Consider the following 27,969-nt stretch of genomic DNA (forward strand, 5'->3'; position numbering starts at 1 on the left):
ATGAATATGGAACTAAATCTTATATGGTATTAATGGGAAGGTCTAGGAGAAGCTAATAATGTAGGTTTGGATGATGTTTAACTAAAAAATTGAATTTCAGAAAATTAGAGTTAGGGTTTCGGGTTTTGGGTTTTAGAAATTAGGCTGAAACTAAAGTTTTTAATGGGATTTTAGGGTTGGGGTTCTGGTTGAGTATCACTGGCAGGGAGAGGGAGATTCGACTGTAATTTGGCTGAATTGGATGGCTAATTAGGTCTGGACAGGTTTTAGGTTGATTTTAGGTTTTACAGAGAAGAGGGGGAATTAGGGTTTAGCTGTTGGGGATGGGGCAGCAAGCTAGGTCGAGTGGAAGGGTTATTATAAGGATGTTATGTTTGAAATTTGAGAGGATTTGACTGATAAAATAGGGCTGGACAGAACTTAGATGATTTAGGGTTTATGGGAATCGATTGGTATGGGGTAAGTTTGGGTTGGAGGATTAGAAGAAAGAAGGGGATGAATGGAACTAAACAACTAACTTACTAGTTGAAGAAGATCTTCAATGGAGGCAGCAGCTCTGTGATAGAAGGATAGAACCACCTTCCGACTGTAGAGGATTGTCGTAGGAAATCTATCTAGCCTTCTTCCTTGATAGAACCACAAGGCAAACACTCACAAGGAGCAAAGGAGCAGCAGCAATGACAGCCAACAATTCTGTTTTTTCAAATATGCAACCGTGGGCGAGCCTCCCACAATTTAAATTTATTTATAATAATAGGCCAAAGGCCAAAACCTAGTACAATTTAAACACATCCTTCAAAAATCGTGGAAGGGTGTTACTAAACATAAAATAACTTAAAACTTATAGTAAAAAGACCTAATTGACCCTACTAACTTAAACTAAAAGACACTTAACTAAATAACTTAAATTGAACCAATTGGATGCAACCAATTTGAACCGGTTCAATTAAAAAACAGAAAAATAAACTAAGTATGGAATGGAAATGTCACACCCCAAACCACCCCCCGGGAGGATTCGGGCGGGTGACCCGGATGTTGAACCACATCCGCCAATCCCCAAGGATCCAGAAGCAGTACTTGCATGTCACAAACCACCAATAGGGAAGTAAAAGATAATAAATGAAAAAAAAATCAGAGTGCAACGGAAGATCGAACTACCCATAGATGATTTATATTAATTACAACAAAATCCCAAGTACCTATGTTATACCATATACATATCCATTTATGCTCAAAGTACAATATCATGGTAATTACACTTCTTGAAAGAAAGAAATTTAAATAATAACAAAATCTTCGTAAATCAACAACATGAGGAAGATCTACAGTCCATCAACAGCTTCATCGTCCATTGGCAAACTAGTACCTGCAAAATCACCTAAAAGAGAATATACAAGAGTGTGAGCTCCACCGAGCCCGTGAATGAAATATAAACCGTGCGTGCACATGCAAGCACAACCATGAGCCTATATGGATGATATTCATTGTTATTATTAAGCCACCTAACAGACAAAACTAAAGCAGGTATAGTGCTATTACAATCCCCAATACATGTATCCCTGGTGCGGGCCTCTAACCCCTTCCCGCAATACACCCATTGAGTTGTCGGAGAGGACCGATTAGCTCCCGCATCAGTCACCAAGGTCAGCCCCGACCAACCCTCTAGGTTACCACGGTGCTACCACCAGTCCTATTAACTGATGGGCCTACAGATCGAGCAATGTCTCCTTAAGACATTAGCCTCACACATTTTTGTGCTACCACCACGTCCTAATGATCATGATGGGTCTACTAACCGAGCAATGCCTTTCAGGACATTGGCCTCACACTTTTGTGGTATCCAACACCTAAACCCCTGTTGGCAAGGGTTCGTAGCACGGGTGATGATTACCTACCCATATGAATTCTATATGACATAGTATGAGTCGAGTGGTGCCCCGCATCCCATTCTACGGGCCACCACTAGCCTCATTTCCAAGCCGGCTACGGCATCTAGACTAACAGTTTTAATGATATCGTACGAATCGGGTGGTGTCAACTGCATCCCATTCTACGGGCTACCACCGGCCTCGTTTCTATTTAGGCTAACAATTTATATGCAAGCATTCCATCAGCAGTTCTCAACATAATTCCAATAAGAACATGAGAATATAAATATAAAGACAGAAAAGTAAATTGTTATTGTTATCATAACTCATTAGTTATGCTACACCTACACGTATGGTGTAATTCCACTCACCTTGGCTATGCTCCACTTACTCGAAGGACTGCCGGTCCTCAAAAGCACCTTGATATGCGTCGCCAGGAAAATAGTTAAAACCTATGGTAAATAAATTAGAATTTTATATTAATACACATTAAATTACCCTAGAAGACTAGGGGTAACCCTGGTTTAGTTCCCAAACCAGGGCAAGATACAAAACTGCCATGACAGCAGCAGTGGTCAATTGGCACTGGTCTATCCAATGGACCAGTGGCAATGGACCAGTAGGGACTGCAGTGGTCAAAGTCAAAAGAGGTTTATGGTTTTAGACCAAAAAGGGTGCCCAAGTACTGTTTTAAGTAACTACAAGGGTTAGGGTCATGTCATTCAATCATGTTCAGTACTGGTTGATTGGACTGGTCTATCCAATGGACCAGTGGCAATCAACCCATAGCTCAAAGTGTAAGAACAGGGCTGGAATGATGTGTTTTGTATTGGGGTTTATACCCATGGCTCTAAAAAGGTGTTTCAGACCTTAGGGTAGGTCTGAGACAACACAGGGTTAGGTTTCCTGCAGTGGTTGATTGGTACTGGCCCATCCAATGGACCAATAGCAATAGACCAGTGGGGTTACAGTCACAGAATTGGAAAGGGTTCACACCAAGGGTTTTAGATGGCACTGCAGTAGTTCCATTAGTGATTTGGGTCATGGTTCCATTCCAAATATGAGTTTGGTTGCCCGAAACCTGTCTCAGGATGTCAAATTGGCTCCAAACAGAGGTACAGTGCATGGATTTCAGCTGGGATTACATGCAAGGCTTCCTGCAGTGCATTACAGACCTAAAGGCAGACCAGGGGTAACACAGGTCTCAGTTTTCTGCAGTGGTCAATTCATAGTGGTTGATCCAATCGACCACTGCAATCAACTAGTGAATGAACAGCTCGAAAATTTAAAAGGTTAAGCTGTTTTGGCTTGAATCTATGGATCTATGGACTGCATGGATGATCGGGAGACATTTTTGGGTTCCATGCATGATAAACAACATGTACATGGTGGAAAATCAAACATGCATGGGGTTCTTGGTAGTTTGGGCACCTATGCTAGCATGCTTGGCTGCTCATGCAAGGAACAGCAGAAATCACACAAGAGCAGGTTTAAATCTATGCAATAACACTTCGCGTTTCAAGAAATACAGCCCCTGTATTAAGCATACATCTAAAATAAGCATGGCCTACACTTATTTCCATGGTCTAAGTCTACTACCAGCTCAAGAACACCAAGCAGATGAGTAGGTTATTTCCAACCTATTTCATACTTCATCATTTTTACATTGGTAGCTTCTCTTGGAAAAATCCAGGATTCCAAAGAGAAGAAAAGAATAGAGAAGAGCACCAAATATGACTCTCAAACAACCAAGTTGAGTTTGATTAGGGAAACATGGAGAAGGAAGGAAGATGTTAGAGAAGAATGAGACAAGAGAGGGAAGAAGAGAGATTACGGTTCAAAGTTGTGTGTATTAGAGAGCTTCCACCCACCTATATTGCTCAAATAGAATTACTAAAAGTATTACAATCTACTCCCTAGGGAGGTAAAAGGTAAAAAGACATAAAAGTTAAAATACATAATAAGGGAACTAGTTAGAAGTCTAGTGAACTACCGATACATATTTACTATCAACTCTAACAAAACATGGTTTTACCACGAATTTGTGAAACACATGGAGCATGGTTACAGCCATGGAAAATAAGCAAGGGAAGGATTTACCTCAAAGAATCACAAGCACAAAGAAGGTTTGAACACCTCCAAGCTCTCCTTCTCCTCCTCTCCTTCTTCTTCTTTTCTCCTTTCTCTTTCTCCCTTCCTTCTTTCCAACGAAATGAATAGGAGAGATTTTTGGGCTGAGGCTGGTTTATATATAGGCCCAGCCACTAAGGCCTGTTTGCCAAAGGTGTTTTCATGAAAAACACATTCTTTCTCCCATGCAAATGGCTTCAAAATGGGCCCCACATGATCACATTGTTAGGGTAACATCCCAACAAGTCATTCTAGGCACGGGGAGGTGATCCGAGGTGCGAAACACTGGGCCCCACGCATCAGAGATGATTTCTATGCAGTACAGCAGTACTGGTCGATCCAATAGACCAATAGGGATGGACCAGTAGGTCAAACCCTGTTGTTTTTGCACTTAGGTCCCACAGAGGCCTGTGCCATGCCTGGGACATTGTTCTTGCATAGTTTGTGGTCATCAAACATTGTTTAAACATTTAAAAATGAATTTAAACCTGTTTTGGTTAAGTAGGGGTTGTACCTTAGGCTGTTCATCAACTGGTGTATGGAACAGCAACACCGGTCTGGTAGGTTACCTCCGGACCGGTAGGTATGACATCACCAAAGTTTCCCCTTCAAGAATGACCACCGGGTCAGTGCACCACAAGTTGCTAGTGGGTAAGACCCAGGATCCATCAGGTTCCGGACCTATATCCAAAAATTCAAATTAGCCAGTATTTTTGGTCACAGGTTTAATAGGAAAAATACTAGAATGCAAACCTAAGCTATGGCTCCCAACTAAGCCCCAATTTCAGGACTTTTTCTTCTTCTTCTTCTTCTTCCTACGGATGTGGGCACTTGGTGCTGCATCATCTCTCCCCGACTTAAAAGCAATCATCTCCGATGAATGGTTAAAGGTCATGGAATGATCATCCAAATCAGGGTCAAGCTTCTTCAAATCATCCTTGGCAGATGGCTCAAACTTGTAGGCGGACAACAGCTCTCTGATGGGTGGGGAAGGTTGGAATTCTAGCTGGGTAGCAGCCTCTTGAAGCAGCATATGAATACCTCTTGTATCATTACCCTCATCTTCAAAGTAAACAGCCACATCATCATCATCATCATCAACAGGATAAGCGTCGAAGCCCTTTTCTTCATCATCATCGTGGGTTTCTTCCTTGGCAGTCACATTGATGTTCTTCCTCTTGTTTGGGCAGTCCTTAGCAATCTTGTCTTGACAGTAGAAACAAGTGAAGGGTTCATTACGTCCCATAGTAGCTTTGCCCTTATCATCAACACGTGGGGGAACAGCAAGGCGAGAGGTGCTACCTATAGAGGGACCCTGTCGTGAGGTGCTAGTGTTGATGTAGGCCGGCTTGGAAGTAGAACCCGGCTGTTTGCTTGAAGCTAGTAACTCCTGTGCTTTCAAGGCCTTCTCAAAGCAATCTCGAATGTCTGTAACTTCAACCACCCCAATTGCCCCGTTGATCTCACTTGTCAAGCCCAACCTGAACCGGGAAAGCATTTGGATGCCCTCCGCTCTAATACCAGTGCGGGAAGAGAGTACATCGAATTTCTTCATGTATGGCGTAGGGAGTTGAATTGATCCTATAGCTGAGACCTAAAGTGCCTTGGCAAGTACTTCTTACTCAGGTCGTACTTTATGTCTTCCCAAGTGTGGGGTGCTGTTCCATTAAAGTCCATCTCCCTTTCAGTGGTTCTCCACCACTCACGTGTTGCTCTGACAAGTTTAGTACAGACTAGCTTCATTTTCCTCTCTTCAGACAGATCATACCAATCAAAATAATCATCCAGGGCAGCAAGCCAATCATAAAATACCTGAGGGTTATGATCATCATCGAATTCCTTCAGTTCAAGCTTCACTTTCTGATTGTCAGTGTAGCGACGGTTATGACCTTGGCCTATAGTGAAGTAGGATCTCATGTACTCCTCAAAAGTAGGTTGGCGACCTCTATTTCTGTCCCTATCTTCTCTATCTCTGTCTCTATAGCCTCTGTTTCAATTTTGTATTCCCGGGAAGGCTCACGGGTACCTCTGGTTCTGTCCTGACAATCTCTGTCATCTCTGAGTCCATCTCTGTGATCTCTGTAATGGTCTCTGAGATCTCTGTAACCATCTCTGTGATCTCTGTAGCCATCTCTGTGATTTCTTAGTCCATCTCTGTGATCTCTGGAATGGTCTCTGTGATCTCTGTGACCATCTTTGTGATCTTCATCTCTGTCAGGTAATCTCTGTACCACTGAATTGACTTGATATCTATCTTCTTCTTGAGGAATGTTGCTGTCCTTGTGAGGGGTATTCCTCTGTTCTTCTAACCACAACACCTTATCGATAATAAGGTCCTGTTTAGCTTGCATAGCTTGCTGATCTGCTGATAGCTTTCGAAGCATCTCCATGATTACAGCCATGGGATTGGTTGGCAGATTTGCATTTAACACTGGATTGCCATGTTCATCCATGGCTCTGATACCACTTAATGTATCTCTAAATAGGAGAAGGATCCTACTAGAGGCCAAGCAATAGGAACTCAAAGGGGGGTTGCTGGTTCGAATGGGCAGAATTAGGGTTTTAGGTCAATTTCTAGGGTTAGGTTTATGAATATGGAACTAAATCTTATATGGTATTAATGGGAAGGTCTCGGAGAAGCTAATAATGTAGGTTTGGATGATGTTTAACTAAAAAATTGAATTTCAGAAAATTAAAGTTAGGGTTTCAAGATTTGGGTTTTAGAAATTAGGCTGAAACTACGGTTTTTAATGGGATTTTAGGGTTGGGGTTCTCGTCGAGTATCACTGGCAGGGAGAGGGAGATTCGACTGTAATTTGGCTGAATTAGATGGCTAATTAGGTCTGGACAGGTTTTAGGTTGATTTTAGGTTTTACAGAGAAGAGGGGGAATTAGGGTTTAGCTGTTGGGGATGGGGCAGCAAGCTAGGTCGAGTGGAAGGGTTATTGTAAGGATGTTATGTTTGAAATTTGAGAGGATTTGACTAATAAAATAGGGCTGGACAGAACTTAGCTGATTTAGGGTTTATGAGAATCAATTGAGATGGGGTAGGTTTGGGTTGGAGGATTAGAAGAAAGAAGGGGATGAATGAAACTAAACAACTAACTTACTGGTTGAAGAAGATCTTCAATGGAGGCAGCAGCTCTGAGATAGAAGGATAGAACCACCTTCCAGTTGTAGAGGATCCTCCCAGCCATCGTGGCGTAAGGAGTCGTAGGAAATCCACCTATCCTTCTTCCTTGATAGAACCATAAGGCAAACACTCACAATGAGCAAAGGAGCAGCAGCAATGGCAGCCAACAACTCTGTTTTTTCAAATATTCAACTGTGGACGAGCCTCCCACGATTTAAATTTATTTATAATAATAGGCCAAAGGCCAAAACCTAGTACAATTTAAACACATCCTTCAAAAATCGTGAAAGGGTGTTGCTAAATATAAAATAACTTAAAACTTAAAGTCAAAAGACCTAATTGACCCTACTAAATTAAACTAAAAGACACTTAACTAAATAAGTTAAATTGAACCAATTGAACCAATTGAACCAATTGGATGCAACCAATTTGAACCGGTTCAATTAAAAAACAGAAAAATAAACTAAGTATGGAATGGAAAAATACTAGCATGCAAACCTAAGCTATGGCTCCTAACTAAGCCCTAATTTCAGGACTTTTTCTTCTTCTTCCTACATATGTGGGCACTTGGTGCTGCATCACTATCGAAATGGCTCTAAATGGAAATAAGTTTTTAGACATCAAAACAAATGAATATTTTACCGCACTTTTGGTTTTTAGCAATGTTTTACCATATTAAGATTTATGGAATTTATTTGAGAAAAACCCCAGCATTTGAGATTTGAAAATTTCACCTACCACTGAAAATCTAGTTTTTCTTCTTAAACTGGGGGATTGACTTATTATCTTTTTGGAATTTGATTTTTTAACTATTTTTATTGGATTCAAATAGGGGGTTTTTGTTTAATTTTGGATAATATCTTAAGTAAATGAAATAAAAAAAAAACATTTACTTAAATGATATTTGGCATAAATAAGTGTCTATCCTGACAACTAGGACTCTTAGTACACTGTGCGTACACTAGTAAACTTGAGTCAAAAACCACAAGTACCATTTGAGTGCTTTTTTGTGAAAATAATTCATGCATTGTGTTTAGAATATCAAAAATAGGCTATATACAAAAAATCAGACCTAAAAAACTATTTCTGGGCCTCGAAACCACTGTCTCGAGTTGGCTGGGAAAAAGTACCAGGTTTCGACCATATCTCGGTTTCAGCCTGGTCGAAACCTGATCTTGAACCTTAGAAGTGGAGAGGGGCGACCGGAGAACTGTGTAACCGCCACATTCCTTTAAAACTTAAAGGAAAGTTCTACAGGACTGTTGGCCGACCAGCTATGATGTATGGGGCGGAATGTTGGGCAGTTAAGAAGTGCTATATAGCGAAGCTATTTGTGGCAGAGAAGAGGATGCCAAGATGGATGTGCGGCAAAACTAGGAAGGATAAAATGATGAACGAATGCATTAGAGCTGATGTGGGAGTTGCGCCGATCAGCGAAAAGGTCTGAGAATGTCATCTGAGGTGATTTGGCCATGTGCATGGAAGCCTAGTGATGCCCCAGTAAAGAGGAGTGATCTAATCTCGATTGAAGGAGCTAAAACAGCTAGGGGTAGGCTTAAAATGACCATAGGTGAGGTTGTGAAGAATGACATGCATAGCCTGGGGCTTGTGCCAAGTATGACCTCAGATAGAGCCTATTGGAGGGCAAAGACCCACGTTGTCGACACCATGTACCTGAGATTTTTCTGTTTTCCTGGGTGTTGTAATATGGGTCTAAGGGTAAATCTGTCCATGGGGGTATTCTTGTATGTGGGTTTTAGTCCCACATTGCTTAGTTATATTTTTGTCATATGATTTCAATATTATAAATAAAGGCTGGGCTATGATCACATTGATCAAGCCAGTATTCACGGAATTCCACATGGCATTAGAGCCAAAAATATTCCGGGGATATGGGAAGTAAAATTTTTTCATTTTTTTTCTCTCTTCTTTTTCTTTTCCGCCATTCTACCCTAACACCACCCACCGCCAGCCCCTCCACCACTTCCGACAGCCACCGCCTCCGCCAGCTACAGCCGACCACCGCCGGCCCTCTCCCTTCCTCCCGCCACCTCCGCAGGTCCCTCCCTCCTTTTTCCGCCACCTCTACACACCTCGGGGGGGGGGGGGCTTCCACCTTGTTCGAATTTTTTTCATCCCTTGGTGGTGAGTTAACTCCCACCAAGGGTTCGTTTTTTACCCTATACATGTTCTGATTTTTTTGGGGATTTGTCTCTGCCTATTTTTCTCCAGCCACCATGCCTGACGAGTCCGAGATCACGACTACTTCGACTGGTTCTAACGATTCCAACCAGCGGGACTTGTTCCCTTTCCGATGAATCCCATAAAGTTTAATGGCAGCAATTATCTTCTGTGGTCTCATTCCTATTTATTTGCTATTGGTTCCCGTGGGCTCTCTGGTTATATCACGGGCACAAAGGTCAGGCCTGCAAAGGCTGGATCGGCTCAGGATCGATGGATGAATTTCAATTTTTTTGTGATATCCAATTTGGCTAATTCCATGGACCAAACCATTATTGGTCGTTATCTGCTCCTTGACACCGCTGCAAAAATTTGGAAGACGGCTCATGACACGTACTCTCAGATTGGGAAGGCAGCCCAATGCTATGAACTCCGTCAAAAGCTCCATATTACCAAGCAACTGGAGTTGTCTCTATCCCAATATTACAATACCATGTGCACACTGTGGCAGGAATTGGATTTTTTGGACACATTTAAGGCTACCACGGATGTTGACGCGACGGCCTTCAGGAAGTGGGAGGATGGTTTACGGCTGTTTGATTTTTTGGCCGGCCTCAACATTGAATTTGATAATATCAGGTCCAATATTTTGAATCGGGATTCTCTTCCCTCTTTGGAGCATGCCTATGCCATACTTTCGACTGAGGACACGAGGCGCACTACCATGGTTCATCCTGTCACTTAGGAACGATCAACCCTTGTTTCTGGTTCTCAATCTTCCCGTGGAAATTCCTCTCGGCCTCCTCCTACTGATCGGCAATCTAGCAATCGCCCACTTGTTAAATGCGATCATTGTGGGGAGGACTGGCACACCAAGGACCGATGTTGGAAGCTTCATGGTCGTCTTGCGGATACTCGTGGGCATGGAAAGGGGGGTTCCAATCGGTCCAGTTCCTCTCATGCTAATCAGGCTGCTAATGAAGATCCATCTGAACAGTCTCTCTTCTCTATGATGGCTGAGTTGCACAATCTGCGGGATATGATGAATCGCTTGGACACATCTTCTTCGGCATCTGTATCTCCTTCCATGGCGGCTTCAGCTTTGTTTCTACCTGCTCCTTCCAATGCACCTTCTTCTACAGGTATTTCTTTTGGAGGGAATTGCACCTTGGTCATGCCTAACTCTTAGGTTATTGACTCAAGGGCAACCAACCATACGACAGGCTCTTCCTCTGTTTTTACAACATATAATCCTCTTTCAAGCCAGTCAAAGGTTCGGGTTGCTGATGGGCTCTTTCTTCTATTTCTGGGAAGGGATTCGTTCAGTGCACCTCCTCTCTCACTCTTTCCTCTGTTTTACATGTTCCTAAGTTTACTACTAACTTGCTGTCCATTAGTAGTCTAACTATGGATTTAAACTGCAAAGTAATATTTTTTCCAACTCATTGTTTATTTCAGGATTTGGAAACGGACAGTACGATTGCATGTGATACGGTGATTGGTGGTCTGTACGTGCTTGAAAGTTCCCGGACAGCATTGACATCACAGCCAGCATCTTCTACTTTTGATTCTGCATTACTTGAGTAGAATAATTGGCATCGTCGTTTGGGCCATCACCCAATTGGGGTTTTATATGCTTTATTTCCTAGTCTGGTAAAACAATGTAATAAACACAATTTTTCTTGTGATGCTTGCACTTTGGCAAAGCAAACTCGGAGTATTTTTCCTATTCCAGACAACAGAAGTTTGAGTCCTTTTGGTTTAATTCATTCTGATGCTTGGGGCCCTGCCCATTATGTTTCTACCTCTAGGTTTCGATGGTTTGTCACATTTATCGATTGTTTTAGCCGGATAACTTGGGTATATTTGATGCATAGCAAAAGTGATGTGTTCAATTGTTTTATGTTATTCCACAAAATGGTCTAGACGCAGTTTGATGCCAAGGTGAAGATTCTTCGCTCGGATAATGGCAAGGAATATATGGATGGTGTTTTCCGTTCCTATTTGGACAGCCATGGGATCATACACCAAACTTCTTGTGTTGACACTCCCGCTCAAAATGGAGTGGCTGAACGCAAGAACAAACATCTACTGGAGGTAGCTCGTTCCCTTATGTTCACCATGTCTATCTCTCCTCGTTTCTGGGGTGATGCCGTGCTTACAGCTACTTACCTCATCAATCGACTTCCATCTCGTGTCTTGGGTGGCCGCTGTCCCTTGGATATGTTGGTTGGCAAATCCACCTTTGTGGTGCCCCCAAGAGTGTTTGGCTGTGTTGTGTTTACACGAAATCACCACGTCCATGGTAAGCTTGATCCCAAAGGATTACGGTGCATTTTTCTTGGTTACTCACCGACTCAGAAGGGCTATAAATGCTACCATCCTCCTACCAGAAAGGTGTTGGTCACCATGGATGTTGTCTTTTGGGAGTCGGAGGCTTCCTTTCCACCGTCGGTACCTCTGCAAGGGGAGACTCAAAGTAATGAAGAGGTCCCGCTGATTGCTCCTTTAGATGTTGAGATACCAACCATTGAAGATGTTTCTATTGAACTAGAGGATGGAGTTATAAGTCAAGAACAAGAAGTTGGACAGATTGAGCAACAGGTACAGGGGGAGAGCCTTGTGAAACAGAAATACACTCGGGGAACTGATTTTCCTACAGATGGTCCACGGTACAAAGAGAAAGAAACCACCACTGCTGCACCACCTACGCAATCAGCATCTGTTCTTACTCCAAATCTTGCTCCTAGTCATAATTCAGGTGAGCTCCCTCTTGATCCTAGTCTTGATTTATCCATTGCTGTTAGCAAACAAAAAGAAGTTGCACTCAGATCCTATCTCAAACTTTGTGTCCTACAACTCTCTAACTCCTGCCTTTCATGCTTTCATATCCTCTTTGTCCTCTGTCGCTATACCTAACACTTAGCGAAGGAGGCAATGAATGAAGAAATGCTCTTGCGAAAAATTTAGACCTGGGATTTGGTAAGTTCTCCACATGGGAAGAGGCCTGTTGGTTGTAAATGGGTCTTTGTTGTGAAGCACAAGGTTGATGGTTCTGTGGAGAGATACAAGGCGAGATTGGTCGCCAAAGGTTCACTCAAACCCATGGAATCGATTATCAAGAGACTTTTGCTCCTGTAGCGAAGATGAATATTGTACGGGTCATCATTTCTTGTGCTGTAAATCAAGGATGGGAACTTCAACAACTCGATGTGAAGAATGTCTTCCTACATGGAGACTTGAAAGAAGATGTCTACATGGAGGTACCCCCGGATTTCACCTCTTCAGAGACTCGGGGAAAGTGTGCAAGTTAAAGAAGGCCCTGTATGGTCTGAAGCAGTCCCCAAGGGTTTGGTTTGGCCGATTCCACAAGGCTATGATCGCATATGGGTATAAGCAGAGTAATGCAGACCACACAGTGTTTGTTAAGAGAGTGGGACAGCAAGTTACCCTTTTGATTGTCTATGTTGATGACAAAGTAATTACAGGCAATGATGCACATGAGATTCAGAAGCTGAAAGCTTATTTGGACACGGAGTTTGAAGTCAAGGATTTGGGCAAATTGAGGTACTTCCTAGGGATTGAGGTTGCCTATTCAGCTAAGGGCATATCTCTCTCAAAGAAAATATACCGTGGATTTATAGAAAGAAACAAGGATGCTTAGGTGTAAACCAGTAGATACCCCTCTGGAGCCCAACACACATTTGAAGAGTAAGGAAGGTGAGCCAATGGACAAAGGCAGCTATCAGAGGTTAGTGGGTCGATTGATTTACCTCTCACATACCCGGCCAAACATCACATTTGTTGTAAGCCTTGTCAGTCAATACATGCATGATCCTCACTCTTCTCACTTGGAAGCAGCATACAGAATTCTCCGTTACCTCAAGTCAGCTCCAGGGAAAGGAGTATTGTTCTCTCCACACAGCCATCTCCGGATAGAAGCGTACACTGATGCAGATTGGGCTGGCAGTCCTGATGATAGGAAGTGCACATCTAAATATTGCGCATTTGTTGGAGGTAACCTAACTACTTGGAGAAACAAAAAACAAGCTGTTGTGGCTCGATCTAGTGCTAAAGCTGAATTCCGAGCTATGGCACAGGGTATTTGTAAGCTTCTTTGGCTCAAGGGACTTCTTCAAGATTTGGGGATGAGTGTTGATCTTCCTATGCGACTCTACTGTGTCAGCAATCAGCATTGCTCACAACCCGGTCCAACATGATCGGACCAAACATGTCGAGATTGACTGGCACTTCATCAAAAAGAAGCTGGAACAAGGAATTATTTGTATTCCATATATTTAGTCTAGTGAACAGTTGGCTGATATCCTTATCAAAGGAATCAGTACAAAATTGTTCTTTCCTATTGTTAGCAAGTTGGGCATGTATGATATGCATGCACCAACTTGAAGGGGAGCGTTGTAATATGGGTCCAAAGGTCAATCTGTCCATGGGGGTATTCTTGTATGTGGCTTTTAGTCCCACGTTGCTTAGTTATATTTTTGTCATATGATTTCAATATTATAAATAAAGGCTGGGCTATGATCACATTGATCAAGCCAGTATTCACGGAATTCCACACTGGGCTACCTCTTACTTTCATTTTTCATTTTTCATTTTCTATTTCTCACTTTTCTTATCTCATTTCTTCATTTTTAATCTTCATTTCTCTTACTTCCCTTTCCCTTTGTGAGGACCTCAGTTTTCCATAATTTGTATTGAAAGAAACCATGTACCCGACCCCATTTAGTTGGGATAAGACTGAGTTGTTGTTGTTCACCATATAAAATTTATTCCACTTTGGAAAGCTCAAGGTCGAGTTTCTTCAAGCTGGGGAGAATTGCTGCAGTTAAATAACCTAAATGGATTTTTTATTAAAATTAGCCTTGGGTTGGATTATGTATGTGCTGGGCCTTTGATTCCATGTGTTTTCATTGTAATGAGCCACTTTAATGTGCCTATAATATAAGTAGAAGCCACGCATACAGGATTAGCAAAGTAAATGTCTTTGTTTCTTTATTTTAATTGTTATTAAGTGTTTTAGTTAGACGGGATTAAGATTCTATAAGTTCAGTCTTGTTTTAAGTCAGTTTCGTTCTTTACTTTAGTTTCCTAGTCAACTCATGCTACCTTATTAGTTAAGAATTGGTTTAAGCCTTTCCTTTTTTAGTGTTTGAATCTGTTTCTAAGACTTCAATATAAGTTTGTAAGGGACTACAGCCTTGAACAGGAATTTGATTAATGAGATTTTGGCTTGAGCCTTTTGCTACTGAGAAAGTATGCTACTGTGAGAGACAGTGAGGAGTGAGAAACTCTTGGGATTGGAGAGATTCTGATCTAGGCCTGTTGGTGGGAGATCAAAGGTAATATCCATCTCTATGCTGATGTAAACTGGCTGTCTAAAACCGGCCGCAGGTGTAGGGATTCTTCCCTACACCAGCCTAAGTAACCATCGGGTAGGTGTAGGGATGAATCCCTACACTAGCAACAATCGTGGGGATTTTTAGTATTTGTTTTATTTTTATTGAGTTGTAATCTAATTAGGATTCCTAGTGCAAATCTGAATCCTAATTAGAAGTCCTATGTTTTATTTTTATTGAGCTGTAATCTAATTAGGATTCCTAGTGCAAATCTGAATCCTAATTAGAAGTCCTAAGTCCTAGTTAGCATTCCTATTTTGAGTCCTAGTCCTAGTTGGCATTCCTATTTCTATTTTGAGTCCTAGTCATAGTTAAGATTTATTTTATGTCCAGCCTTGAAGGCTATATAATGTAAAGAGCTCCATTGAGCCCCCCACGATTTAATGAAGAAGATTATTGCTTTAATGCATTCCACTTTGTCTCCGAGATAGGCTGTGAAGGTGAGGCTGAGATAGCCTTCACTAGTTCACTGTTTTCTCTCCTTCGAGTGCATTCAAGTTTGTCAAGTTTGTTGCTGCCGATTGTGTGAAGGTTCAAAGATTAGTTACTCAGATCTGTTATCAGTCCAAGGATCCATCCAACACAAGTAAGCTTTCATCCCAACCCCCTAACCCTTCTTCTCCTATCCGTACCATCAAACCCTAACTCCATTAAGCCCTAACCCTAAGTTCATCTAATCCTCCATTCTGCCCTAACCGATTGGATTATACCCAAGCAGATTCTGGTTCTGGTTTTAGTTGGATTGGCATCCATTTGGAATTACATTATTTGGTATCAAAGCCTAGCTATGGGTTCTCCAAAATCAAGTGATCCAACCACTCTACAGCAACTGGCTGAGATAGTCAAGGTTTTATCTGAAGATGTGAAGACCATCAAGCAACAAGTTGATGTCTTGTCACAACAAGGTCCTACCGCACCTCCACAGCAAATATCACAAACAAGCTTGCGCTCATACACTAACAACCGACATCCACGTAGGTTACCACAGAGGGTTCCCACACTACAGACACACAGGATCAACAACAATTCTACCTATGAAAAAGATGAAGATCACGATGGAAATCAGTATTATCGTGATGATAAGCATAAGGTAAAACTGGATCTGAAGGAATATAACGGGAAACATGACCCTATTGCATTCCATGACTGGTTGAGTGCTCTAGATGACTACTTCAAGTGGTTTCGATTGTCTGAAGACCGAAAGATGCAGCTGGCCACGACTAAGTTAACTGGAGGAGCCAGAGATTGGTGGCGTACACATGAAGACAGGTTGATCCGTCGTCACATGGAACCAATTACTTGGGCAGCTATGAAAGAGATTCTCAAAGAGAAGTACTTACCTCCTTATCAGAGGCGTTTGCAGGATCAACTGAACACTATACGACAAGGTACCTTAACAGTTGAGGAGTATATTGATAAATTCAATGACTTACTCTCACGTATGGGTGTAGATGAGAATGATGACCAGCTTATATCCCGTTTCAAGTTGGGATTGAGGGTTGACATTAAAGACAAGATAGGCGTGGTTGAAATATATAATTTGAATCACTGTTTTGAAAAGGCCATGGATCTTGAAGATTTAATCAAGGCTGCCCGCAAGATTCACACCGCAGTCCGGTGATATTAGGAGAACCTTTACTCCTAACAGATCTAGTGGTTTCCCTACCCGAGCTCCACCAACTACAGAGGAAGGGTAAGGCCCCCATGGGTAGTCAAACACCTAACAAGTGTTTCCATTGCCAACAAGATGGTCATTATGCAAGGTACTGCCCCCAAAGAGGGAAGTCCAATTCAGTGATTGCAGCCATGGAAACTAGTCCAGATGTCCAAGTTTGTGACCCGCAGTTTAATGACAATTGGGCCGTTAATGCTGCTCTTGAGGGAGAAGACTATGATGATACTTTGGAAGACGAAATTTATGAGGTAAATGTAGTAACTCACATTCTGGTTGCTGAATCTACAGGAGAGGACTGGCGTCGACATTGCATCTTTTATACACTGATGGATAGCGGGACAGCAACAGCACAAGTGATCGTGGACAGCGGTAGTTGTGTCAACGTGGTTTCTAAAGCTTTTGTCATTGAAGAGAATCTTAAAGCTGAACCTCACCCACAACCATACAAGGTATCCTTACTTAATAATGATACTTTAGAGGTTAATCAGCGATGCTCAGTGCCACTCAAGATTTCTGGTTACGAGGAGAATGTCTGGTGTGATATAATTCCTATGATTCTGACTGATGTCTTACTTGGGAAACCATGGATGTATGATAACAATGTATTGACGGGAGGTACAAAAAATCAGTGTTTCTTTGACTTCAAAGGGAAACCACTGGTTCTCAACCTCCTCAATGTACCATTGATGAAGCCAAGGCTTAGAGCTGCCCAGCTGAAGCGACAACAGGTCTTGAAAACTATTGACAATAGACAGCCAATGAAAGGAGGGTCAAGCAGCAAGGCACCACATGCTAGTACTAGTACTACTAAAGCACAACCCATGGAGCAACGAATTCTGTCCCTGCCTCACCGAGAATTCCTTACTACAAGTAAAGAGACAGGGTTGATACTAGCCCTGGTCACAAGAGCAGTGTCACCAACCCCTACCACTATTCATCCCAAATCCATAAAAGATCTGCTTGATGATTTCTCAGATCTAGTACCAGACGATCTTCCAGATGAGCTACCTCCTATGAGGGATATTCAGCATGCCATTGATCTAGAACCAAGTTCGGTGCTACCAAATCTGCCCACTTATCGTCTCAGCCCTACTGAGCATGCCGAGCTCAAGAGACAAGTGGATGACCTGATTCGCAAGGGGTTTATTGTCGAGAGCATGAGCCCATGTGCTGTTCCAGCATTACTTACTCCAAAGAAAGATGGTACATGGAGGATGTGTATTGATAGCAGGGCAATAAACAAGATCACCGTCAAATACAGATTTCCTATTCCAAGACTTGACGACATGTTAGACATGCTCACAGGTGCTTCCATCTTTTCAAAGATTGACTTAAAGAGCGGATATCATCAGATTCGGGTCCGCCCAGGAGATGAGTGGAAGACTGCTTTCAAGACAAAGGATGGTCTATATGAATGAAAGGTGATGCCTTTCGGTCTCACAAATGCTCCAAGCACCTTCATGCATGGAATGACACAGGTACTTCGTCCATTCATCGGTAAGTTTCTTGTGGTTTACTTTGATGACATTCTTATCTACAGCCACACCACCGAGGAGCATCTCGATCATCTAAAGCAAGTGATGAGAGTGTTACGTATAGAGAAACTCTTCATCAACCTCGAAAAGTGTTCTTTTATGTTACCTAAGGTTATCTTCCTTGGGTTTATTATATCTTCAGCCGGGGTTGAAGCTGATCCGGAGAAAGTGCAAAGCATAGTCGATTGGCCAGTGCCACACACCTTGACAGAGGTTAGGAGTTTCCACGGCCTAGCATCTTTTTATCGGCGTTTTATTCGAACTTCAGCGGCATCATGGCACCCATTCGAGTGCATGAGAGAAAGTAAGGGCAAATTCGGTGGACACCGGCTGCTACCAAAGCATTTTCCTTGATCAAGCAAAAGATGACCGAGGCACCTGTTCTACGGCTCCCAAACTTTGATATCATATTTGAGGTGGCTACAGATGCATCCTATGTTGGGATTGGAGGAGTTCTCATGCAATCAAATCATCCCATTACCTTCTATAGTGAGAAACTCAACGATGCTAAGCGGCGTTATTCTACCTATGATTTGGAGCTTTATGCAGTGATCCAGATTATAAAGCATTGGAGACACTACCTTGTGGGCAAAGAATTTATTCTATACTCTGACCATGAGGCCCTTAAGTATCTCCATTCTCAGCGATCCATAAGCAACCGCCATGCTAAATGGATCGCCTATCTCCAGGAGTTTCATTTCGTTCTGAAGTACAAGGCAGGCAAAGAGAACCAGATCGCTGATGCGCTAAGTCGGAAAGTTCTCACCCTATCCACCTCTTCTACTCACAGCACAGGCATCGAACATATCAGAGATGAGTACACGGCTGATGTTGATTTTTCCCCCATTCATACTACATTACAGCAAGGTGGAACTGATGCCAAATACTCCCTACATGATGGATATCTCTTCTTCGGGACACGCCTATGTATCCCTAACACATCCTTTCGGCAGCACCTCATTAGGGAACTACATGGCGGTGGCATGGGAGGGCATTTTGGCATTAGCAAGACATATGCTGCAGTTGCTGATTTGTATTATTGGCTACATCTTCAGCGTGACGTCTAACAGGTGATTCAGCGTTGTCGAGATTGTCAGCTTGCCAAGGGTGATAAGCAAAACACGGGCCTCTACACACCTCTTCCAGTGCCTCATGCACCCTGGTTACATATCAGCATGGATTTCGTTCTCGGCCTCCCATCTACACGGGAGCGTCATGACTCTATATTTGTGGTGGTGGACAGGTTTTCGAAAATGGCTCATTTCATTCCCTGTCGGAAGACATTTGATGCCAGTCACATCGCCAAGCTCTTCTTCAAAGAGGTAGTACGTATTCATGGGCTACCCGAGTCTATTGTTTCTGATCGTGATGTCAAATTCACTAGCTATTTTTGGAAGACCTTGTGGATGAAGACCAATATCAAGCTGAAGTTCTCCACCGCCTTTCATCCTCAGACAGATGGGCAGACTGAAGTGGTTAATCGCAATTTAGGCAATCTCCTCCGATGTCTTGTTCGTGATCATGCGAAAGATTGGCCTTCTGTCCTTGATATTGCCGAGTTCACGTACAATAGTTCTGTCAATCGGACCACTGGTCGTACTCCATTTGAGATTGTTTTGGGTCTGCAACCCAAGCGCCCCGTGGACTTGCTTCCTCTTCCTCCTCATGTTCGTGTTAGTGTGGACGCTGATGAGTTCCTCCGCCACATCACCGAGGTCCATACCGACGTTCGCCGACGCATTGCTATTAACAATGAAGGTTACAAGGCAGCAGCTGATCGTCATCGCCGATACGTGGAATTCCAACCTGGTGATTTGGTGATGGTCCGTATTTCTCCTGAGCAACTTCCTCCTGGAGCCAATCACAAGCTCCACCCTCACAAAATGGGTCCTTTCAAGGTGCAACAACGCATTGGGACCAATGCCTATATGCTCGAGCTTCCTCCGTCTATGAAGATTAACAATGTTTTCAACGTGGCCGATCTCACTCTTTATGTCGGCCACCCTTCGGACGACGGTGATATTGCACATGCTCTCCGCCTCCCACAGTTTACCACTCCTACTGCTGATGTCATTGAGAATGTGCTTGATAACAAGTTTACTACTATGCGGGGTGGTCGCGGCTATTACTCTTTCCTTGTTAAATGGAAGGATCGCCCTGATAGTGATAGTACCTGGATTCACGCCGACGACTTCAGGCGCCTTGATCCTGATCTCTACGAGCGCTACATGTCTTTCATCCATTCGTCGGAGACGAATGTTTTTGAGAAGGGGGGAGTTGATGTAAACTGGCTGTCTAAAACCGGCCGCAGGTGTAGGGATTCTTCCCTACACCAGCCTAAGTAACCATCGGGTAGGTGTAGGGTGAATCCCTACACTAGCAACAATCGTGGGGATTTTTAGTATTTGTTTTATTTTTATTGAGTTGTAATCTAATTAGGATTCCTAGTGCAAATCTGAATCCTAATTAGAAGTCCTAAGTCCTAGTTAGCATTCCTATTTTGAGTCCTAGTCCTAGTTGGCATTCCTATTTCTATTTTGAGTCCTAGTCATAGTTAGGATTTATTTTATGTCCAGCCTTGAAGGCTATATAATGTAAAGAGCTCCATTGAGCCCCCCACGATTTAATGAAGAAGATTATTGCTTTAATGCATTCCACTGTCCTGAGATAGGCTGTGAAGGTGAGGCTGAGATAGCCTTCACTAGTTCACTGTTTTCTCTCCTTCGAGTGCATTCAAGTTTGTCAAGTTTGTTGCTGCCGATTGTGTGAAGGTTCAAAGATTAGTTACTCAGATCTGTTATCAGTCCAAGGATCCATCCAACACAAGTAAGCTTTCATCCCAACCCCCTAACCCTTCTTCTCCTATCCGTACCATCAAACCCTAACTCCATTAAGCCCTAACCCTAAGTTCATCTAATCCTCCATTCTGCCCTAACCGATTGGATTATACCCAAGCAGATTCTGGTTCTGGTTTTAGTTGGATTGACATCCATCTGGAATTACATTATATGCTCTGTTTTCTTCAAGTACTGATATTATCCATTATCTTTCAAGCCTGCGGGAATCTTATTTAACCTGGGTTTGGAAGATATCCTGTTCATATAGAGATTTAAATCACAGCATAGAACCACCAACTAGAAGCTGGCAGCAGCCCTGTTTTGGGACCTATTTTGCTGAAGTTGACATTGGTGATATAATCTGGCCAGAAGATTACCCTCATCTCTTGGGTGTTAAAGGGCCCCCTAGTGGGCTTCTTCAACCATGGTATTTAGCTGATCAGACCTGCTGATCTGCTGTTGTCTTAATTTTCTCAAATTTGTGGTTACTGGTTTCAAAATTTCACTGTTTTGATTGTTGACACAAATTTGGGGTTTAATTGTTTTAAACAGTTTATGAACAGTGTGGCAGAATCTGACCTTCATCGGATAAGGTCGATTTTGACCCTACTATTGACCTAAATTTTGTTTTAGGGTTTACTTGTGATCCTGTATTCCTGTTACAGAGGTGTAATTCTGAACCTAGGGTACATCCTACCTACCCCCCCCCCCCCCAATCATCTTCTATTCTTGCCGGAATTCTGCATTGAAAGGATTCAAAGCTACATCTTTATTTGCAGTATGGGAAGGATCAGCATCCAAAGAAGTGAGTTTGAGAAACCATCCTCGTAACTACTTGGTCAAAACTCTCTTTTTGTAGCCCTTGAAGCAAATTTTGATCCCAATCTTTCACAAAGTCCTCTGTAAAAGTCGTTGGCTCCAAAAAAAGCCAAAATCCTTGTCTATAAAATTTTTCGTCGTCCAAAATACCCCTTGGATAGGAAACTAAAACCCCTATCCTTAACACGTTGATCCCAAATCTTACCCCTGATTCCCTGGTGCCCTTTATAATGTGTCATAAACCCTCACCAGGCCCATATCAGTCAAGTACCTGTCTGAGATCAGATGATCAATGGATCTAATTCCTATAATCACACCTGAATGGAACATCCAAACCTTAACCTGAAGAATGTAATATATTCCAACTGAAATCACAATCTCAAGGAAGAAGTAGGTTGTAAGCAGATCCATAGCTTTTGCAAAAAGAACTCATCCTATATGTGCTAGGGAGAAGCATTGAGTGGGATTGGTTTCAAAATACAGAAAGAAAAATTATATTAAAATTCAAGGATTACAATCAAGGATCCCCTCCCCCATGTTTTTCTCCGTTTGTAGGCAAAACAGCAATCTTTTCCGATGCATACTAGAACTTGAACTTGCTTCAATACTTCCATTAGCATCTTATGATGTAGAAAATCAATAGTTGAAGAGAATGGCCAGCAGAAGGGAGAACTCAGGTCTCGGTATCTTAGCTGGTTTCGGTCAGCCAAAAAATCGAGTTGTCTCGGTAACTTGGCAAGATCTCGGCCAAGTTGGTGCATTTTTATGTCAAATTTCGGCCCTTGGTTTCAGTGGCCATATGACCTAATTAAGTCATGAAACTTGCAGGACAGCCTATTTTAGGCCCTATAAACATGGTGGAACCCTTAGTTTTTTAAAAATCACATCTAAAATGGTAGTTTGACTTAGGACCCTAGGTTGGTAGTGTATGATGTATGTATATAAATATATAAATATATAAATATATATATATATATATATATATGACCAATTCCACACAATCTTCAGTATTAGAACACATATAATTCAAGTTAAACAGCTTAAATAAGCAACAGGAATGAAATTTCTATAATTCAAGTAAAACCCTTAGTTTTTTTTAAAATACACTTGTTCCAAGCTTGGTTGTGTAAGATTTGGCCAAAAATCAGCATTGGAGGGTTTTTGTGCATTCAAGTCGAAACCCACCGACAAATACAAGACTGGTCAAAATTTCGATCAAGTCTTGTTGAATTGAAATCTCCACCAAATGATGTTGATGTGCAGCAAATCTCCTCAAATGTTGTTTTGAGCGACAAGTTTACTTGTTCCAGGCTAGATTTGGTGAGATTTGGGCACACAATGAGGTTTTGAGGTGTTTTCCTTCAAAACTTACCAAAACCACTGAGAGCCACCAAGACTGGTCGAAATTTTGATCAGATCTTGTCGAGATAGTGTATTTATATTAAGTGAATTTTGGTATCTTTTTCGCCAAAATGAGATATTGGCCGAGATTTCAGCGAGATGCCAAAATCTCATTCAAAACCATGTAATGTTTTGGTCTCACATGTGGTTTCGACTCGAGCTTGTCGAAACTGAAAATATCACACCGAGATCTCACGAGACCTTGAAGCATGGAGAGAACCTTTTTCTTCTTGAAAAAATTGGAGAAGATTGTATTACATTGCACCTTTTAAGATATATGGAACCAATTCAAAGGCCACTATATATGATTCACATGGCGAATAAGCCGTTATGTCATGAACCACATAAAAAATAATGATCACCCTAAGACAACTTTCCACATACAAAATAATGATCACCCTATTACAAAAGTAATATTAAACAGTTCTGGTGTGTGTCAGAGGCTTCAAAAGGAGGAGGTGAAGGCTAGAAGGAAATCAAATAAGGTATTCAGAAGGTTTTGTAGATGTAACAATTAATAGAAAACAGAGCTCTAGATTTAAGTGGAATATACAACATTAATCACATGATCCTAATTGAGGAACCAAAAGAACAAGGGGCAGGCCTAAGATAACCTTAGGAGAAGTGGTGAAGAAAGACATGCTTAGCTTAGGCCTTGCTCCGAGTATGACCTCAAATAGAGCTGATTGGAGATCTAAGATCCATGAGGTCGACCCCATTTAGTTGATCTTTGTTGTGTGTTGCCATTGTATATTCACCCCTATTCGAGACCTAGCGCAAAATGTTGGGTAGTTAAGCAGTACATAGTTATAAAAAGTCGATGCCCTAGAGATTTGTGTTGATGTTGTCTCCTCCCCCCCTCCCTCCTTTTTACTTCTTTTCCTATTTTCTCTTATAGGATCCATGTAGCCGACCCTATTAAGTTGGGATAAGGCTTGGATGTTGTTGTTGTTGTATACAACTTAATCACATACCAAACAGCTGGAATAAGAATTAAGCAACAGTGACTAATTCTCATAAAGCGCATCAGGGATATACTAAGAAACCCTTGGAGTCTTAGTCATAACAAAGATCTCTGCAGGATATGCTTGTCCAAAGTTACTAGTCTGGAATCCTTGTTTCCTTTTAAGAAATTATTTGTCTGGAATCTAAAAGGAAAGAAGGAAAAAGGACAGAGGCTAATGTAAAGAAATCTTCAAGAGAAACTTCAAATGGAAAAAATAAAGTTTCCGACCAACTCAATCTTCTATGAGAGTACATGTGTGCTATACAACTAATTCTGGATACATATCAAGATGTTATAAACAATCAAAAGTGTTAAACTCTACCACTTTGAAAAGTTTTAAGAGTGGCATTTCCTTCTATTCTCCCCGGCTTGAAAACTCATGCGCCTCATGGCAGTCTTCAACAATTCCTCCAGTCACATATAGGACTAGTTTAATAACTGTATGAAGGTTTATTCACCACATTGATTGTCCCATAATCAGATGGATAAGCAAGTAAATGAAATTGCAATACCATGCAGAGTCCTTCTACAACAACAATAACTTTAGTTCACATACCCTTCCCCTATCCCAAGCAAGATCCACAATAGAACACATAAAAGAAACTAATTAGGGACATCTTAATTCTGAAAACAAGAAGCAACACATTTCTTATAGAGGTTTTTTTTTCACCTGGTCTTCTCTGTTCTAGCCTTTCAGAAAATCAAATATGCCGCAGCAACTCTTCCAAGAAGTCCTTTCTACTGCCGGAGGAACTGTACTCAACAGTGGCTGCAGAAATTTTGAAAAAGAGGAAAACACAACAGTTTATTCATTTTTTATAAATATAGAGAAAGATATTTAAAGGTAAAAAATCAATCCAACAAAAACTAGAAATTGCCTTCTTTTCATAGTTCAAAGTTGCTGACCTGGTTTACTGAGCTTTCTGGAATTGCATGGTCTTTGAGTAATTCAGCACTACCAGTACCACTAGTTTCAACAATTGGAGTATCAGAAGGTTGCAACATCTTATCTTCACTTTCCTTTGCCACTGAATCAATTACATCCAAGGCCCCCACAGTTTTATTTGAAGATGGCAATGATATCTCCTCTTTATCCTTCGATGCCAAATCAATCTCATCAGAAACCCCAGTATCCACAATAGTACTGGATGCAAAAGCTTCAGTCACCTCCTCAGTCAATGAACCAACTGGCTCGGCTAAATCAACAGTGTATGTAATTTCCATGACTGAAGCAGGACTCTTCGTTTCATCCAACTTCCCTGTCAAATCGACAACAGTGGCAGTGTCCATAACTGAAGTAGCCATCCTCTCCTCCTCCAATTTCTCTGCTGAATCAACATCGGGTGTGGTTTCCATGACTGAACCACCACTCTTTTCTTCCTCTTCCATCTCCCCTGATTCAATCACGTAGGAATTCTTATCGGCCAATGGGGATTCATTATCAGAACTGCTACTACTACTGGAGCTACTAGCATCTCGCTCAACAGACTCAATATTATCATCTTTGCACTCAGAAACCTCATCAGCCTTCAACACCCTCGTAACCTGAATGTCCTTAACAACTTCATCCTCCTCTAGCTTCAATTCCCTAGTAACCTCAATATCCTGAACAACCTCCACCTCCTCTGGCACCTCGTTTTGGTTATTTTCCGTTTCGCCGTTGCCGGTGCCATTTTGGGAAACTTCCATGGATTTAGAATTGGCGACAACAACCGATGCAGAAGTATGAGAATCCCGAACCTGCCTATCCACCTCCCCCTGTTCTTCGTTTTCCGTTAATGAGCGATGGTCAGGCTGTGATTTAGGGGAACTGATTTCACCACCGTCACTGTCTTTCTCCTCATGGGTTTTCAGATCATCATTTCCTAACACTAATTGAATTAACGAATAAAGAAACATTAATAAAAAGAAACCCACAAAACTAAATAGGAGAAACCGTAAAAAGAGAAGGTGGGTGTATTAGATAGATAAAGAGTAGTTGTACGCACGTACCTTGTTTAGTGTTAGTAGTTGAGTGGTTGTTGGCGGCCTTTTCTTTCTTTTTCTTGTCTTGCTTTCTCTTCTTTGCACCTGATGGCATGATGAGGTATTATGGGTTAGTGTATGCGAAGATGATGGTGATGAGTTCCTCTCCTTGACACTATGTAAAAGGGCCCTGCAAACTATCTCGTTCTCTGGTTTTCCTTTATTGGGTATCAACAGATTACAGATCTAGAAAAGCAATAAGTGGGAGATGGGCAGGTGGGTCTGCGGGAATTTGGGGGTTTTGAATTGAGAGGTCGGTCTGAAAACTTGGAAGCAATTAGCAAAGTGTGACATGTAAATTAAAGAAGAATATGGAGAGTGGGATGTTACTTTTGGAGACTGCGAAGGGCGGGAGTTTAGAAAGATAAACGGCAGAGAAGGAGAGAGAGATAGTGAAGTAGAAGTCGGCATAGACAAGCGAACCCCACGATTTGTATTTTATTGACAAGATGATAAAGTCTCGTTAATTATCATTGATTCTTGGGTTTTTTTCAAATGCCCCCTCAAATCCCCCGTTCATACAAATGCCTGAATTTTCATTATTTGCAAATGTATCCCTATTTTCCAAACTTTGAAATACTCTAATCCAGCCCGTTAGTGTGGGATGTTATGTTCAAACGTCTGGCCTTCTTTGTACATGGTTAGACCATTCTACCCTTGAATAATGTGTAAAGTGACAACAATGCCCTTACCTTAGAAAAAATGCCTACAACTCATCTTCCCCAAATCGTTTAAGGTTTAAAAAAAAAAAAAAAAAATTTGCAGGTTTTTTCTATTTGAAGATTGGTTAGATTTGTAAGGAGCATTAAAATTAAGAACGATTGGCTGTGAAACAGTGAAGAGAAAGAGCATAAAGCCGCTATCAATTTGATCCAAACCAATCGAAATTGGACGAAATGGATTGAAACTTGATAGCACCCACACATGTTGTGCATCCAAGTGTTTCCTCACCTTCACAAACCGAGGCTTCGAAAGACCTGATGTTGGTGTCACCGATGGCTTCCCAGAAACGACACAAGACATAGCAGGGGAAGCAAAACTGATATCGATATTGGCCTCATTTTCATTCCCATTTCTAGAAGCCGCTCCATGACCAAGTTTCGATAAGTTCATTGTCTCAGAATTGGGGACCGATGACTTCTATTGCAAATTGTTCGAAGAAAAACCGTTGAAACCAAAGAGGAAGGGGGAAGGGATCTGACCTTTGGAAGCGTTAAGGTTTGTTGATTGCATTCGTGGTGTGGTCGTCCAAGTTCCAAAATCTACAAAAGCCGGCAACACATCCGTCTAAGAGTCATGAAATCGATCAAAGAAACGATTTTTAGTGAAATTGAATGATGGTACAATAGAAGCAGTTTTGTTTTGTGGTTTGAGGGCATCTTGGCCATTCTACCCTATCAAGGGCAGAATGGTCTAACCATGTATGAAAAAGGCCAAACGTTTGAACATAACGTCCCAGGCTAATACTGCACTAAAGTGCTAGAAAGTTTAGAAAGTAGGGGTGCATTTGAAAATAGTGAAAGTTTAGCGATGCATTTGTACATATGGGTAATTTGAGGGGGCATTTGAAAAAAACCTTGATTTTTCAATCTTTCAATATGTTCTTTTCTCTCTCCAGGTATGTATGAGATGTGAATTGAATGGACAAGATTGGATCGGGATCGTCCAAACTCAGGCCAAATACTATACTCGGATCACGTCCATGATTCATAATCTCGGATCGGATCGGATCATTATCGGCCAAAACCGATCTCTATACCGATCCGATCCACCACTACAGAAAAGAATAAAAAGGTAAATTAAAAGTTGAAATTTTTACAAAAGAAAGAGCAAAAGTATCATATTTGGCCCAAGTTTGGGCGATCCCAATCCGATCCAATCGATTCGATCCAATCTGATCTTGTCAATCCGATCTGATACACAGACTACGAACCACGGACGT

General features: G+C 41.8%; 1 protein-coding gene across 1 annotated transcript; it reads right to left on the bottom strand.

The window, feature by feature from the left end:
• Positions 1–10,104: 10,104 nt before the first annotated feature.
• On the bottom strand, positions 10,105–26,125 carry LOC122640959. Its single transcript, XM_043834258.1, has 4 exons — positions 25,995–26,125; positions 24,909–25,873; positions 24,680–24,771; positions 10,105–10,127 (listed from the first exon to the last, which is right to left on the bottom strand). The coding sequence occupies exons 1-3, from the start codon at positions 26,080–26,082 to the stop codon at positions 24,688–24,690; spliced, it is 1,137 nt and encodes a 378-aa protein (XP_043690193.1). The 5' UTR covers positions 26,083–26,125; the 3' UTR covers positions 10,105–10,127; positions 24,680–24,687.
• Between the last annotated feature and the right edge of the window lie 1,844 nt (positions 26,126–27,969).

Source organism: Telopea speciosissima, chromosome 9 (assembly GCF_018873765.1).
Source record: "Telopea speciosissima isolate NSW1024214 ecotype Mountain lineage chromosome 9, Tspe_v1, whole genome shotgun sequence".
In the NCBI taxonomy this organism is placed as follows: domain Eukaryota; kingdom Viridiplantae; phylum Streptophyta; class Magnoliopsida; order Proteales; family Proteaceae; genus Telopea; species Telopea speciosissima.

What these genes read in the sequence shown, in the direction of transcription:
- LOC122640959 (XM_043834258.1), bottom strand. Translation starts at nt 26,082, where the DNA reads ATGCCATCAGGTGCAAAGAAGAGAAAGCAAGACAAGAAAAAGAAAGAA. An exon ending in AACTACTAACACTAAACAAG is followed by an intron (nt 25,874 to 25,994) that starts GTACGTGCGTAC and finishes TAATTCAATTAG; the next exon opens with TGTTAGGAAATGATGATCTG. An exon ending in CAGAAAGCTCAGTAAACCAG is followed by an intron (nt 24,772 to 24,908) that starts GTCAGCAACTTT and finishes AAATTTCTGCAG; the next exon opens with CCACTGTTGAGTACAGTTCC.